Below are 16,460 nucleotides of genomic sequence, written 5' to 3'. Positions count from 1 at the left end.
CAGGCAATTCTGCCTGGGGCACCCCTTGCCCTGTCTGTGCTGTCTGCCAAGGCTGTGCTAAGTCTCCACTCCCTGATCTCCTCCTCACCCCACTCCGGAAGACCAAGACCTCAGCGTTGACAGGCTCCATTGTGATCAGCTGCCCTCTTTTAGGAGGAACAAAGAGAGGCAGGGCTTGGAATCTGAATTCCTGCTCACTTCCCGTGACCACACAGCACAGGGAGAGTTATGGGGAAAACCCAGACTGCGACAGAGAGTGACACACACTGCATGTACTTACGAAGCTCTTACTCAGCCTTGACGTTTCCCTGACTCAAAACAGTCTTGGATGGAGACAAATGAATATCGCCATTTTACAGGACCTGAGCCCCATATTTTACAAAAACAATCACTATACCAAGCTGATAACTTTGTAAGGATTCTTGAACAATTAAATCACTATTTGCCAAACATTGACGATGTGTGAGGCACTGTTGTAGGTGCTGGGAATGCATCAATGAACAAAACAAAGGTCTCTGCTGTCATGGAGCTTATGGTCTAACAGGCAAGCAGGCAATCAGTGTAGTCAATAAGTACATTGTACTGTTTTATTAGGGGACAGGGCTATGGAATTTTTATTCTGGACTAAGAATTATGATCATAACAAATTTAAAGGATTTAGTGAACAAGTATTTGGAAGGAGTAGAACCAGGGCAGCCCTCAGTTTTACTTCGGAAGATGTTAAGAAAAATAGGCCAGTGTCCTGCCCACTGACTGGGGGAAACATCACATTTTATCTTACATGCATTGTGTCCCAGGTTTTAGAACACAGTCATGCTGAATGACACCTTAATACCCTGTTTTGTATCATCTTTCTTCCCCATATGGCACACATTTAAGGTCCCCTCCACCATGCCCACCTCTCTTCCAGGCTCATGGTGAGGAAACTGGAGGTCAGAGCCCTTGAGTGACTGACTCACTCAGGTCCTGCACGTGGCTTAACAATGGGAGAGTCTGGAACCTGGTTCCTGACACCTTGATGGGTTCTCATACTTAGCCTGCTGGAAGTCCAGAATCTCATGGGCTGGGCTGGGATGAGGACAGGAGAGGGGAGACTATATACAGCAATTACAGCTGTAGTATTTACTACTACAACAACAATAACAACAACAATAGCTAATTTATTGAGTCTTGAAAGTGCCAGGCCCTGGTCCAACAATTTCACAGATATTCTTATTTGGTCCTCACAAAACCCTAAGAGCTCTAGGAAACTGAGGCTCTGAGAGATTGCATACCCTGCTCAAGAGCCCAACCTTGAAGAGGGGAAATACGGGTTAGAACAGGCAATCTAACTTCAGAGCTCTTGAGAGAAAAGACACCAAGACTTCCATATGCAAAAACAGAAGTGATGTGTACTTCACATTGTCCCACGTCAGACGCTCATAATATCTGGTGGACCCACTGAAAACAAATTGCCCTTATGCATTGAAACTGGCCTGATCTCTTTATTCTGCTATTTCACTGTCCCCCATGCCAGTATGTCACCTGTGTGCCGTGACCTTGGTTCCATACGATATCCAGCACCCCACCAACTGTCCACTCAGTTATTTAAGACCAGCTGATCATCTTTGCTCAAGAGCTCTCCAAATCATGCTTTTCAAATCCCGTCATTCCTTTTATATTTGCTGTTGGCATTATATAAAGCATAGCTTCTTATCAGCTGGAGCTATTTGGTTACCTTGAAATGCAGTTCCTGCTGGATGATGTAAATGCTTACTTTTCTCCTTAACTTTCACAGTAAGGGATTAAACCTGCTTAAGTGGTGATAAATATGAGGGGGTTTTTCTAGAGTTTTCTGTTTTAAGAATGGTTATGGACATATGAATTTTCGTAGACTCGATGCATTTCCGCTCTAAACATTGTTCTTTTTGATGTTAAAATCATCTTGACTTTGACTACTTTTGAAGCCCTTTTCAGATTATTCTTTTAGATACAACCTCCAGTTTAAAAATTTCCTTTTTGGAAGCAGTCATAGGTGCACCTATCTGGTTCCTTTCAGGGGGACGGTATTTAGAAGCCGAGAACCAGGCCTTTAGAGCCCCTGTATAACTGTGCTGTCTCTGTGCTGCTGCCAGGCCAGGCCCTGTGCTGGCACAGGGGATTCTGTGGCACGCAAGTCAGTCAGTGTCCTCAACTAGAGGAGGTCTGGCAAGAAGATCGGGTGGTCTGGGGCAGCAACCCTGAGAAGCTGAGAGCTGAACCATGAGAATGAACCAGTCCAGGGGCTACTCCAAGTTCAAGTGAAAATGCTCCGAGGCCAGAACAGAGTCCCGAGGTCCTGGAAGATTTGTGAGCAAGAAAGAGAGCAGAACAAAATGAGGGGAGGCCCAGGAGCTCTGCCTGGGTCCTCCTGTAACAGGACAATGAAGAACAATATCTCAGTATGTGCAATCCTCACAAGAGGACGCTGGGAATAGGATTTCTTTTTTTGCTTTTAGTAACTAAAGTTTGTACTGAGTGAATGAATGGAAGTTACCCAGAATGATTGGCTTTGATGAGTGTGAAATAATGCTAATGAACGCTAACAAAGCCAATGATAAGTAACAAACCACACTGAACAGAAAAACTCAGAAATCAAGGTTTTCTTGCTTACTTTTACATAGTTTGGTGTGTTTGTGATTGTTACATTGCATAAGTAGGACATAGTCCTTTCCTGCTCAGATTGTTTCCAGCGCAGTAGATTGAGTAGAATTCAATATCAATATTTCCCAGCATTCACAAATAATACTGCAACTTCCAGGTGTTCTACCAACTGATGTAAGAGCCCTGACACTATCTCAAGCTTCTGCCAATACGTGAAATAACTAGATAGTGATGGGTGAGGCTGAAAAGGAGAGCTCAAGATGTGGTTTAAACATTTACTTTTAGACTTAGAGCAACTTTTAAGGACAACTTACAACTTTGGGGGTACATCCTTAAGTTTTTTAAATTCAGTGTCACTGACAATTACTTGGCATCTCTATAATTCTGAGTCACATAGTTTGACCTAGTAATGACAAATCTTACTGTTTTAGGGATGTGTTATATAAGAGGAAACCCCTATACCAAAAACCTTAACCTTTTTAGGTAGTAGAATCTTTGCTGTTGTTATTAATAAATCCATCCCAACTCTGAACATAAATAATAAAATGTGTATGGAATCTGTATTTAACAACATGGGGGGAAATATGTGGGATAATATATAGTTTCAGAGATGTAAAAAATATACATTAGGGTTTTTGAGGAATTCCCTGGCAGTCCAGTGGTTAGGACTCCGTGCTTTCACTGCCGAGGGTGCAGGTTCAATCCTGGTCAAGGAACTAAGATCCCGCAAGCCACGTGGCACAGCCAAATAAAGAAATAAAGAAATAAATTAGGGTTTCTGGGGCAGTGAGTGGGCAGGCTGGGGTTGGGGGGTGGGTGCTGAGTGTTCTGATGACACCTGGCTCTGTCTGCTGGCCGCAGCCCCACAGCTCTACTTCCTCAAAGGGGGATATGAGACCTTCTAATTGGAATATCCTGAGCGTTGCATGGACATAAAACCCATTTCACAAGAGAAGGTTGAAACTAAGAGTGCCCTCATTAGACCGAGTGAGAAATCAGTGCTAACCTCAGCTATAGACCAGCTTCTGAGCAGGGCAGCCCTGTTGCAATCCTTCTAGTCCTCAACCTTGGTGGCAGGAGATGCCAGGAGGAAAATGGTAACTACTGTGTATTCTGGGTCAGTGGCATTGAAAACGGTCATTTCCCCAGCTTGCTCTCCTTATATGTGCCTGTGTCATCTCTTGTGACACTTGTTTTCTTCCCTGCCCCTGGAAGTAGTCTTCAAGATATTGACTTCTGAGGTTTGCAGATTTCACAATTTGATACTATTTTTTCTGTCTATAAGCCATTTCTCCTGGAGAAAAGGCAATTTCTTAAAATCCATGCGGATGTGAAGAAAAGCAGTATGTTATTGGTTTTTCTTTTTTACAGTGCAAAATAAAAAGAGAATATATATATATATATAAATTAACAATTTCCCTGCCCACACACATAACTGACAAGGAGGTTAAGTTTATAATTTGCATATATGAATAATTCAAACTTATAGAAAACTTTCAAGAATAACAAAAACTCTCATCATTTAATCAGATTCACCATTAACATAATGCCTCATTTGCTTTATTTATTCTCTCTCATCTCATATACATTTACATGCTGCTTTGTTTCTGAACCATTTGGGAATAAATACAGACATCATACTCCTTTATTCCTACATACTCCAATGTCTATTTCGTGAGGAAATTCTCTTGCATAACAACAGTATCATTATCAAGATGAGGAAATTTAAGATTGATACATTACTATGACCAAAATTCAAATTTGGTCAATTGTCCCTACATTGTCCTATACATTATAACAAACCTTTCCCTTGGTCCAGGATGATGTGTTGCATTTATCTGTCAAATATCTTTGGTATTCTGTAATCTGGAATGGTCCTCTGGCTTCTTTGTCTTTTATGAGCATAACAATTTTGAGGAATACAGGCCAGTTATTTTGTAAAACATCCCTCAGTTGGCCCTTATGTCTTTCTGATTAGACTCAGATTATACATTTGGGACAATAATACCACGAAATGATGTTGTGTCCTGCTCAGTGCATCTTATCAAGAGGCACAGAATGTCACTTTTCCCCATTTTTGCTGACAGTTTGGATAAGGTGGTGTCTTCCAATTTTCACCATTATAAAGTTCTCGTATTCTTTTTCTTTGATTAATATGTAATTTGTGGCAAGACACTAAGAGACATGTAAATGTCCTTCTCATCAAATTCTGCCAGCCACTAGCTTTAGCATCCATTCATGATTCTTGCCATCATGGTAGCAAAATGGTGAAGAAAACATATTTGAGTTTTCTCTTTCTCATATTTCTCTCTTTCTCATATTTCTCTTTTCCAGAGATTGCAATATTCTTTTTCCAGTAGCAGCCTTATTTAGCTGATCATCCAAAACCACCCACCATTCCCTCACAAACTGTGTCTTGTTTTCTCATCTGTGAAAAGGGACAAAGAATGTTTCCCCTAGGTTGCCTTTTGGGGCAGCTGCTGGCAGGTTTGCCCTGGAATCTTGAGTGTATGCGGTCTTCCTACACAGCACCAGGCACTTACCATGTGGTACCGCATCAAACCCACCCAGCAGGCCTGTTATAAGGTAGGCACAACTATGAACCTCGTTTTGCAGGTAACAACAGACGTTTAGAGAGGATACCTGTGAGTAACTTGCCCGAGGTTCTAGCTAGTTAGCTTTAGTAAGAGGCAGAGCCTGGGTTGGCAGCTAGACTGAGTCCAGAGCCTACATGCTTAACTGCTACCTTATACTCATCCAAAACAGACTCATGGCTTGCTCATGGCAGGGCCAGGAGTAGGATGAGCTGGGCAAGGTGCCTGGGGTGCAAAATTTAAGGAGGCTCTCACTCTCAGGTCCTGACCCTGTGCCCGCATGACACTGAGAGTGAGTGTCCCCTTAAAATGTGCACCTTAGGTTCACTTCGCCCTCCTCCCAGCCCTGGTTCTTGGGGATGGCCGGCCAGTGGGAATTGGCCTCCCTCACAGTTCATTGTACAGTTGATACATATTCCTGGGATACCTGGGAAGGTAGGGATTTTCCAGTTTCTCCCTTTGGTCAATGGACAAGCTATTCAGCCTTGAGCCTGATCTGTTCTAAGCAATACTAAGCACAGAGACTACAATGAGTACCATCCCTGCCCTCCTATAGTTGCAGGTCCAAGCATTCACTTCCAGTGGAATCAATATGACAGATCAACACTTGGGCCTTCTTAAGAATCACCTCAATGTGCATTTGCATATTTTTTGAGGATTTTGAAGTACACAAATGGATTAAACTCTGCTGTCTTGACAACCTCATTGTTTTTCCATTTTATTAACCTTTTTGCATTTATCTTGGTTATGGTTTGCTTTCCCCACTGACAGAATGAATACTTTGGGGTATTAACTCAGTTGTGCTTCCCTTGGGCTTTATTTCCTTTCAGAACTTAGCTCTTGACAGGACCAGGTTTCAGAGGCATGGGCTCAAATTACAACGTTGCCACTTAGTAGCTATGTTCTTGGAAAAGTCAGTTTGTCCCCTGAGACTCAAGTGTTTCATTGGTCCACCAATATGCCAAGATCATCTTTCCCAGGATTCTAAGTAAAGTGATACAGACGCCAAGTAATCTTAAATCACAGGTGCCATTACCCGGGCAGCAGATGCTGTGCCTGGCCTTTCCTAGTACCAACTGTATAGTGGGGGTGTTGAAAAGCAAAATCTAACTACAAAGGTGATTTTGTTGGAAAAACATCCCAAAGTATTTTCTATTTCAAATACATATTATTACTTTTTTTCTTTCTTGGATGATCTGAAAAATTCAAGTTGGTTAATCAGATTAAGCTTTGCAGCCATCCCAGGATTACATTTTTGGTTTATTAAACTACTTCAAGATGTATTAAAAAAAATGTTATTCTGTAGTACATGAAATGTCCTTCCAGGGAGGACAGTGGGAGCAGAGAAAAAAATCATGAAACATATAATACATTGTTCTCAACATGGGACAATTTTTTTAAATTCATTTTACTCTTTTTGGAAACACTGTCACCAAAAGGAAAAGAATGACCTCACTATAGAACTACATGTATGAAGCAAGACCTACTGTCATGTATTTATAATTTTTTTACTTTCACATTTTTAATAAATTTGAAGGGGGTGGGGAGGTTTTTGTTTTTCATTAATGGGTTTGTATATATATAGTCCATGGGTTTTTGGTTGGTAAAAGCCAACTCTTAGAGAATGGAATAGGACATAGAAATCATTTGATTAAAAAGTCTAGTGAGGACTTCCCTGGTGGCACAGTGGTTAAGAATCTGCCTGCCAATGCAGCGGACATGGGTTCAAGCCCTGGTCCGGGAAGATCCCACATGCCACGGAGCAACTAAGCCCGTGCGCCACAACTACTGAGCCTGCACTCTAGAGCCCGCAGCCACAACTACTGAGTCCACGTGCCACAACTACTGAAGCCCACGTGCCTAGAGCCCGTGCTCCACAGCAAGAGAAGCCACCGCAACGAGAAGCCCACGCACCGCCACAAAGAGTAGCCCCCGCTCACCGCAACTAGAGAAAACCCGTGTGTAGCAACAAAGACCCAATGCAGCCAAAAATAAATAAATAAATAAAATTAAAAATAAAAAAAAAAGTCTAGTGATTTGGTTGCTACACAATGGTTGCAAAGTTTAAAACTGAGTTTGAGGGACCCTGCAATGAAAATAGCTCAGACACACAGGAGTTAAGAGACAGTTTCTCAGGCCTTGGATCAGTTATTCCTTACTAATAACGATTCTGCATGACTAGGGAATGATTTAATATGCAGTCTTGGAAAGTTGAAAGGTGATTTTCTGGTCACAATTTCTATTTCCAAATTGGGCAAAATGAGCCATCGCTTCTGCCAAGGTACCATCATTTCTAGTGATAGTCTCATGAACCAAGTTAGTTCCTGTGCTGCCAGGAAAGTCGGAATTTTCATTAGTTCTAAAAGCTCTTAACCATAGGTTTCAGATAGTTAAAACTTCTCTGGAAATGACCATCTTTTTTTGCATTTTAGCATCCAAGTTGTATGTGCAATTTGCTCTAATTAGGTCTCAATTTTTCCTGTTAGCTGTTATTGCTGGAGAATGAAATGGGCAGGTCACTGTGTCTTTTCATCAATGCTGTAGTGTGATCTTGCTTGCACCATGACCTGCTCTCAAACATGCTTGTATCTTTTCAAACATACTGTCTGTAGCCTAGGGGCAGAGAAAACATAGGATTGTTGCATTTTAAAAGGTTCATATAACAATATCTGCAAGAACGTCAGACATTTGAGTTACGTTTCTGCAATTACAACCATAAATACGAGAATGAAGGTTTTTCTTTTTCTCTGGAGAATAAGGATCCTCCCTAACCTTAAACTAGATGAGTCTTGAGCAGCCATAGACAATACATAAATGAATGGGCGTGTTTGTGTTCCCACAAAATTTCATTTATGGACACTGAAATTTGAATTTCATAGGGTTTACTTGTGTCATGAAATATTCATCCTTTTGATTTTTTTCAACCATTTTAAAAGCTAGAAACCATTCTTAGCTCTGGGGCTGCATAAAAACAGGCAGCAGGCTGGATTTAGCTCTTGAGCTGAGCTGTAGTTTGCTGTAGTAAGTGGCAGAGTCAGGATTTGAACCCAGGCAGTATGGGTCCAGTGAGCTCTTAACATATATATTATATATTATATTATATGTAATACATATATGTTAACATATATATATATATTCAATATGATGATAATGATAGTAAATCACGTTCTTTATAGAAAATCTAGCAAAGGATGAAAGAGAAAATAGCAACCACCCATAAAACCACAACCCAGAAATAACCACTAGTAATATTTGATGTTTTCTTTCCATTCTTTTGTCTACTATATGCAGTATTCAGTTTATAAATTTTAGTTTTTCACTTATAAACATTTTTCACATTTCCACACAGGCCACACAATTATAATAATTAATGGATACGTGAGAGTTCTTTTTAAATGTACTAGGGGAAATTGCTATTTTGAAAAAATCCTACAGCTAATAATTTCATAAAGCAAAGAATCTTTTGATTAAGTTGGTCACTTTTCATTTACCTGCCACATCTCTGCATTTCTAGGAGTTGGATTTTTTAAAAGCAACCTTGATTGCAGACAGTAGTAAAAAGGCTTTGGAGTGAGTTCCTGCCCGCTGCGCCGGTGCAGTTAATTTTAGCCAGGGTTTCTTCTATGAGTTGTAAACCTGTTTACCCAAGTAGAAGTTAGCAAGCTGAAATGTGACTTCTCCGCCCCATGTGAGAGGCGTCTATTTTAGACTCAGGTTGTTGGTGATCCCCAGAGAGCAGTCTTTGAACAATTGCAGCCCCGATTTCCTTTGAAAGTACTTCTGTGTGGATGAAAGGCTCTTGGTGCTCCAGCCAGGCATCAGGGCTGTGCCTCTGAGGTGGGAGAGCCAACTTCAGGACACTGGTCCACAAGAGACCTCCCAGCTCCACGTAATACCAAATGGCGAAAATCTCTCAGAGATCTCCATCTCAACATCAAGACCCAGCTTCACTCAATGACCAGCAAGCTACAGTGCTGGACACCCTATGCCAAACAACTAGCAAGACAGGAACACAGCCCCATCCATTAGCAGAGAGGCTGCCTAAAATCATAATAAGGCCACAGACACCCCAAAACACACCACCAGACGTGGACGTGCCCACCAGAAAGACAAGATCCAACCTCATCCACCAGAACACAGGCACTAGTCCCCTCCACCAGGAAGCCTACACAACCCACTGAACCAACCTTAGCCACTGGGGACAGATACCAAAAACAACGGGAACTACGAACCTGCAGCCTGTGAAAAGGAGACCCCAAACACAGTAAGATAAGCAAAATGAGAAGACAAAAAAACACACAGCAGGTGAAGGAGCAGGGTCAAAACACACCAGACCTAACAAATGAAGAGGAAATAGGTAGTCTACCTGAAAAAGAATTCAGAATAATGATAGTAAGGATGATCCAAAATCTGGGAAACAGAATAGACAAAATGCAAGAAACATTTAACAAGGATGTAGAAGAACTAAAGAGGAACCAAGCAATGATGAAAAACACAATAAGTGAAATTAAAAATACTCTAGACAGGATCAATAGCAGAATAACTGAGGCAGAAGAACGGAAAAGTGACCTGGAAGATAAAATAGTGGAAATAACTACTGCAGAGCAGGATAAAGAAAAAAGAATGAAAAGAACTGAGGACAGTCTCAGAGACCTCTGGGACAACATTAAACGCACCAACATTCGAATTATAGGGGTCCCAGAAGAAGAAGAGAAAAAGAAAGGGACTGAGAAAATATTTGAAGAGATTATAGTTGAAAACTTCCCTAATATGGGAAAGGAAATAGTTAATCAAGTCCTGGAAGCACAGAGAGTCCCATACAGGATAAATCCAAGGAGAAACATGCCAAGACACATATTAATCAAACTATCAAAAATTAAATATAAAGAAAACATATTAAAAGCAGCAAGGGAAAAACAACAAATAACACACAAGGGAACCCGCATAAGGTTAACAGCTGATCTTTCAGCAGAAACTCTGCAAGCCAGAAGGGAGTGGCAGGATATACTTAAAGTCATGAAGGAGAAAAACCTACAACCAAGGTTACTCTACCCAGCAAGGATCTCATTCAGATTTGATGGAGAAATTAAAACCTTTACAGACAAGCAAAAGCTGAGAGAGTTCAGCACCACCAAACCAGCTTTACAACAAATGCTAAAGGAACTTCTCTAGGCAAGAAACACAAGAGAAGGAAAACACCTACAATAACAAACCCAAAACATTTAAGAAAATGGGACTAGGAACATACATATCAATAATTACCTTAAATGTAAATGGATTAAATGCTCCCACCAAAAGACACAGACTGGCTGAATGGATGCAAAAACAAGACCCATATATATGCTGTCTACAAGAGACCCACTTCAGACCTAGGGACACATACAGACTGAAAGTGAGGGGATGGAAAAAGATATTCCATGCAAATGGAAATCAAAAGAAAGCTGGAGTAGCAATTCTCATATCAGACAAAATAGACTTTAAAATAAAGACTATTACAAGAGACAAAGAAGGACACTATATAATGATCAAGGGATCGATCCAAGAGGAGGGTATAACAACTGTAAATATTTATGCACCCAACATAGGAGCACCTCAATACATAAGGCAAATACTAACAGCCATAAAAGGGGAAATCGACAGTAACACAATCATAGTAGGGGACTTTAACAGCCCACTTTCACCAATGGACAGATCATCCAAATGAAAATAAATAAGGAAACACAAGCTTTAAATGATACATTAAACAAGATGGACTTAATTGATATTTATAGGACATTCCACCCAAAAACAACAGAATACACATTTTTCTCAAGTGCTCATGGAACATTCTCCAGGATAGATCATATCTTGGGTCACAAATCAAGCCTTGGTAAACTTAAGAAAATTGAAATCGTATCAAGTATCTTTTCCGACCACAACGCTATGAGACTAGATATCAATTACAGGAAAAGATGTGTAAAAAATACAAACACATGGAGGCAACACAATACACTACTTAATAACGAAATGATCACTGAAGAAATCAAAGGGGAAATCAAAAAATACCTAGAAACAAATGATAATGGAGACACGACAACCCAAAACCTATGGGATGCAGCAAAAGCAGTTCTAAGAGGGAAGTTTATAGCAATACAAGCCTACATCAAGAAAGAGGAAACATCTCGAATAAACAACCTAACCTTGCACCTAAAGCAATTAGAGAAAGAAGAGCAAAAAAACCCCAAAGCTAGCAGAAGGAAAGAAATCACAAAGATCAGATCAGAAATAAATGAAAAAGAAATGAAGGAAACAATAGCAAAAATCAATGAAACTAAAAGCTGATTCTTCGAGAAGATAAACAAAATTGATAAACCATTAGCCAGACTCATCAAGAGAAAAAGGGAGAAGACTCAGATCAATAGAATTAGAAATGAAAAAGGAGAAGTAACCACTGACACTGCAGAAATACAAACGATCATGAGAGATTACTACAAGCAACTCTATGCCAATAAAATGGACAACCTGGAAGAAATGGACAGATTCTTAGAAATGTACAACCTACCAAGACTGAACGAGGAAGAAATAGAAAATATGAACAGACCAATCACAAGCACTGAAATTGAAACTGTGATTAAAAATCTTCCAACAAACAAAAGCCCAGGACCAGCTGGCTTCACAGGCAAATTCTATCAAACATTTAGAGAAGAGCTAACACCTATCCTTCTCAAACTCTTCCAAAATATTGCAGAGGGAGGAACACTCCCAAACTCATTCTACGAGGCCAACATCACCCTGATACCAAAACCAGACAAAGACATCACAAAGAAAGAAAACTACAGGCCAATATCACTGATGAACATAGAGGCAAAAATCCTCAACAAAATACTAGCAAACAGAATCCAACAGCACATTAAAAGGATTATACACCATGATCAAGTGGGGTTTATTCCAGGAATGCAAGGATTCTTCAATATACGCAAATCAATCAACGTGATACACCATATTAACAAATTGAAGGAGAAAAACCTTATGATCATCTCAATAGATGCAGAGAAAGCTTTTGACAAAATTCAACACCCATTTATGATAAAAGCCCTGCAGAAATTAGGCATAGAGGGAACTTTCCTCAACATAATAAAGGCCATATATGACAAACCCACAGCCAACATTGTCCTCAATGGTGAAAAACTGAAACCATTTCCACTAAGATCAGGAACAAGACAAGGTTGCCCACTCTCACCACTATTGTTCAACATAGTTTTGGAAGTGTTAGCCACAGCAATCAGAGAAGACAAAGAAATAAAAGGAATCCAAATCGGAAAAGAAGAAGTAAAGCTGTCACTGTTTGCAGATGACATGATACTATACATAGAGAATCCTAAAACTGCCACCAGAAAACTACTAGAGCTAATCAATGAATTTGGTAAAGTAGCAGGATACAAAATTAATGCACAGAAATCTCTTGCATTCCTATATACTAATGATGAAAAATCTGAAAGTGAAATTAAGAAAACACTCCCGTTTACCACTGCAACAAAAAGAATAAAATATCTAGGAATAAACCTACCTAAGGAGACAAAAGACCTGTATGCAGAAAATTATAGGACACTGATGAAAGAAATTAAAGATGATACAAATAGATGGAGAGATATACCATGTTCTTGGATTGGAAGAATCAACATTGTGAAAATGACTCTACTACCCAAAGCAATCTACAGATTCAATGCAATCCCTATCAAACTACCACAGTCACTTTTCACAGAACTAGAACAAAAGATTTCACAATTTGTATGGAGACACAAAAGACCCCGAATAGCCAAAGCAATCTTGAGAACGAAAAACAGAGTTGGAGGAATCAGGCTCCCTGACTTCAGACTATATTACAAAGCTACAGTAATCAAGACAGTTTGGTACTGGCACAAAAACAGAAATATAGATCAATGGAACAGAATAGAAAGCCCAGAGATAAACCCACGCACATGTGGTCACCTTATCTTTGATAAAGGAGGCAAGCATATACAGTGGAGAAAAGACAGCCTCTTCAATAAGTGGTGCTGGGAAAATTGGACAGGTACATGTAAAAGCATAAAATTAGAACACTCCCTGACACCATACACAAAAATAAACTCAAAATGGGTTAAAGACCTAAGTGTAAAGCCAGACACTATCAAACTCTTAGAGGAAAACATAGGCAGAACACTCTATGACATAAATCACAGCAAGATCCTTTTTGACCCAGCTCCTAGAGAAATGGAAATAAAAACACAAATAAACAAATGGAACCTAATGAAACTTAAAAGCTTTTGCACAGCAAGGGAAACCATAAACAAGACCAAAAGACAACCCTCAGAATGGGAGAAAATATTTGCAAATGAATCAACTGACAAAGGATTAATCTCCAAGATTTACAAGCAACTCATGCAGCTCAATAACAAAAAAACAAACAACCCAATCCAAAAATGGGCAGAAGACCTAAATAGACATTTCTCCAAAGAAGATATACAGATGGCCAACAGACAAATGAAAGAATGCTCAACATCCTTAATCATTAGAGAAATGCAAATCAAAACTACAATGAGGTATCATCTCACACCAGTCAGAATGGCCATCATCAAAAAATCTACAAACAATAAATGCTGGAGAGGGTGTGGAGAAAAGGGAACACGCTTGCACTGTTGGTGGGAATGTAAATTGATACAGCCACTATGGAGAACAGTATGGAGGTTCCTTAAAAAGCTACAAATAGAACTACCATATGACCCAGCAATCCCACTACTGGGCATATACCCTGAGAAAACCATAATTCAAAAAGAGTCATGTACCAAAATGTTCATTGCAGCTCTATTTACAATAGCCAGGACATGGAAGCAACCAAAGTGTCCATCATTGGATGAATGGATAAAGAAGATGTGGCACATATATACAATGGAATATTACTCAGCCATAAAAAGAAATGAAATTGAGTTATTTGTAGTGAGGTGGATGGACCTAGAGAGTGTCATACAGAGTGAAGTAAGTCAGAAAGGGAAAAACAAATACCGTATGCTAACACATATATACGGAATCTAAAAAGAAAAAAAAAAAGGTCATGAAGAATCTAGGGGTAAGGCGGGAATAAAGACACAGACCTACTAGAGAATGGACTTGAGGATATGGGGAGGGGGAGGGGTGAGATGTGACAGGGTGAGAGAGTGTCATGGACATATATACACTACCAAATGTAAAATAGATAGCTAGTGGGAAGCAGCCACATAGCACAGGGAGATCAGCTCGGTGGTTTGTGACCACCTAGAGGGGTGGGATAGGGAGGGTGGGAGGGAGGGAGATGCAAGAGGGAAGAGATATGGGAACATATGTATATGTATAACTGATTCACTTTGTTTTAAAGCAGAAACTAACACACCATTGTAAAGCAATTATACTTGAATAAAGATGTTAAAAAAAAAAAAAAGAAAAGAAAAAAAATACAAATAAAGTTGACCCTTGGACAACAACAACAACAACAAAAAAAAAGGCTTTGGAATCCACCAGACCTGAATTTGACTTCTCACTGACCCTTTACTGGCCAAATGGCCCTGGGAAAACGGCCCTGGGCAAACGGCCCTGGGCAAACCGTCAGTTTCTGTTACTCTGAGGTGTTAACCGAGGTGATGTTCAGGGACACCTCAGTTTTCCCGTGTTCCGAAGAGAAACCGAGACCACTATATATAGTGTCCCAAGCAGGGACCTAGCACAGAATCCTGGTCACTTGGTAGCAGCCAGTCCTTATGTTCTCTGCCACCAACCACTCCCAGTGCCCAGCACCAGCACAGGAAACAGATTCTTTCCCTCAAGACTGTAGAGAAAATGTCCTTTTCTGTTTTGAGCAGCACAGGAGTCTTCTTCCCGGAGTGAAAATGGGTCCTCAGGAATGAGGATAATGAGAAGGATTAATGAAGTAGGTGGACCTGATCTGGAAATGCCCACCCCGCCCCTTGCCACTCCTGCCTCACCCCAACCAGGAGACTTTGATCGAAGTTTCCAAACTGAATCAGTGGCCAGTTTCCTACAATAGCAGGTGGCATCCTGACCTCAGCAGAGGCGGTGTTCTATTTCACAGGTACAGGGGATCTCCAGCCCAAACGTCTGAAAAGAATTCGGAGCCCAGCCAAATCCATGAGCAGCAAAAACTCTCTGGAGCTGCAGAGGACGGCAGTCCTCACAGCCGAGGGCTGCAGCAACACTGGCTTTCAGGTGAGCAGACCTTTCATCTTGTTTAAGACCAAGTAAATGGAAGTAATGCTCTTTCCTTGCCTTTCTGGCAAGTTCCTTAACTACAGCAGAGGGATTATTGGAACGCAATAAGATTTTTAATGGCACTCTTTAAGCCTTTTATTTTTCCTTCTTGGGTTCTTCTCAGGTTGACAAACCTGAAAAGTCTCTTAACCGAAACTGTTTTTGTCCCTGCCACATAAAGACAAGATTATCCTCTCCTACTTGTGTTTAGGGCTCATACGGCACAGATATAGTTTTTTTTTTTTTTTAATGTATTTATTTATTTATTTTTGGCTGCGTCGGGTCTTCATTGCGGTGCGCAGGCTTCTCCTTACGTTGGCTTCTCTTGTTGCAGAGCACGGGCTCTAGAGCGCAGGTTCAGTAGTTGTGGCGCACGGGCTTAGTTGCTCCATGGCATGTGGGATCTTCCCGGACCAGGGCTCGAACTCATGTCCCCTGCATTGGCAAGCGGATTCTTAACCACTGCGCCACCAGAGAAGTCCACAGATATAGTATTTACCTACAGACATTTTCCCAAAGAACTGGTGAGAGGGGAAGAATGGGGAAGAATCCAGACCCTGGATGTAGTTAGCGCCTCAGGGTCCCTTTCTCTTAAACCAGGTCTCAGAGCCCCTGTCAGATGGTGGCCTGGGTACCTGCCCTGCTGCGGGGGGGCAGGTACCCAAATCATCTCATGTCATCATCCAAAACTCACTGAGTGACTAACATTGCTTAGCCCAGGGCTAGGTGCCACAGAAGTCCTGTCACCATAAATCACCAGACTTTTTTCTGACTGGGTCTGGGATGGGGATTTTTCAGGGCTGTACCCAAGTATACTTCTTTTCTTAACCTGACACTTAACATGGGAAGCTCACATGAGCAGGTGTCAGCAATCCCTTGGGCTTCAACTTCAATAAACAGGCAAAACAAATGTTTAGGCACTAACAAAGGAAGGAACAAGGAAGGTAAAAAGGCTTTGACTCAAGTCCTGAGTCTTCTACTCACAAGTTA

The 16,460-nt window shown here is 40.8% G+C and overlaps 1 protein-coding gene and 1 long non-coding RNA gene across 6 annotated transcripts in view; one reads left to right on the top strand and one right to left on the bottom strand.

Annotated features, from left to right (window-relative positions):
- LOC309664517 overlaps positions 1-16,460 on the bottom strand; it is a 439,565-nt gene that overhangs the window by 168,997 nt on the left and 254,108 nt on the right. The gene's annotated exons all lie outside the window — the stretch shown is intronic.
- SLC28A3 (solute carrier family 28 member 3) overlaps positions 14,793-16,460 on the top strand; it is a 59,346-nt gene continuing 57,678 nt past the window's right edge. For 2 of the 3 annotated variants that reach the window (XM_082469708.1, XM_082469706.1), the window contains exon 1: positions 14,793-15,428. In XM_082469708.1, the coding sequence (XP_082325834.1) occupies positions 15,351-15,428 (78 nt within the window). In that variant the 5' untranslated portion in view covers positions 14,793-15,350. The remainder of the gene's footprint in view (positions 15,429-16,460) is intronic. The other variant, XM_082469707.1, reaches the window with a different exon arrangement.

This window comes from Balaenoptera physalus (assembly GCF_965194825.1).
Source record: "Balaenoptera physalus genome assembly, chromosome: 7".
NCBI classification, from domain to species: Eukaryota; Metazoa; Chordata; class Mammalia; order Artiodactyla; family Balaenopteridae; genus Balaenoptera; species Balaenoptera physalus.
The sequence above is the reverse complement of the archived record's forward strand: the minus strand, read 5'-3'. Positions and strand labels throughout refer to the sequence as shown.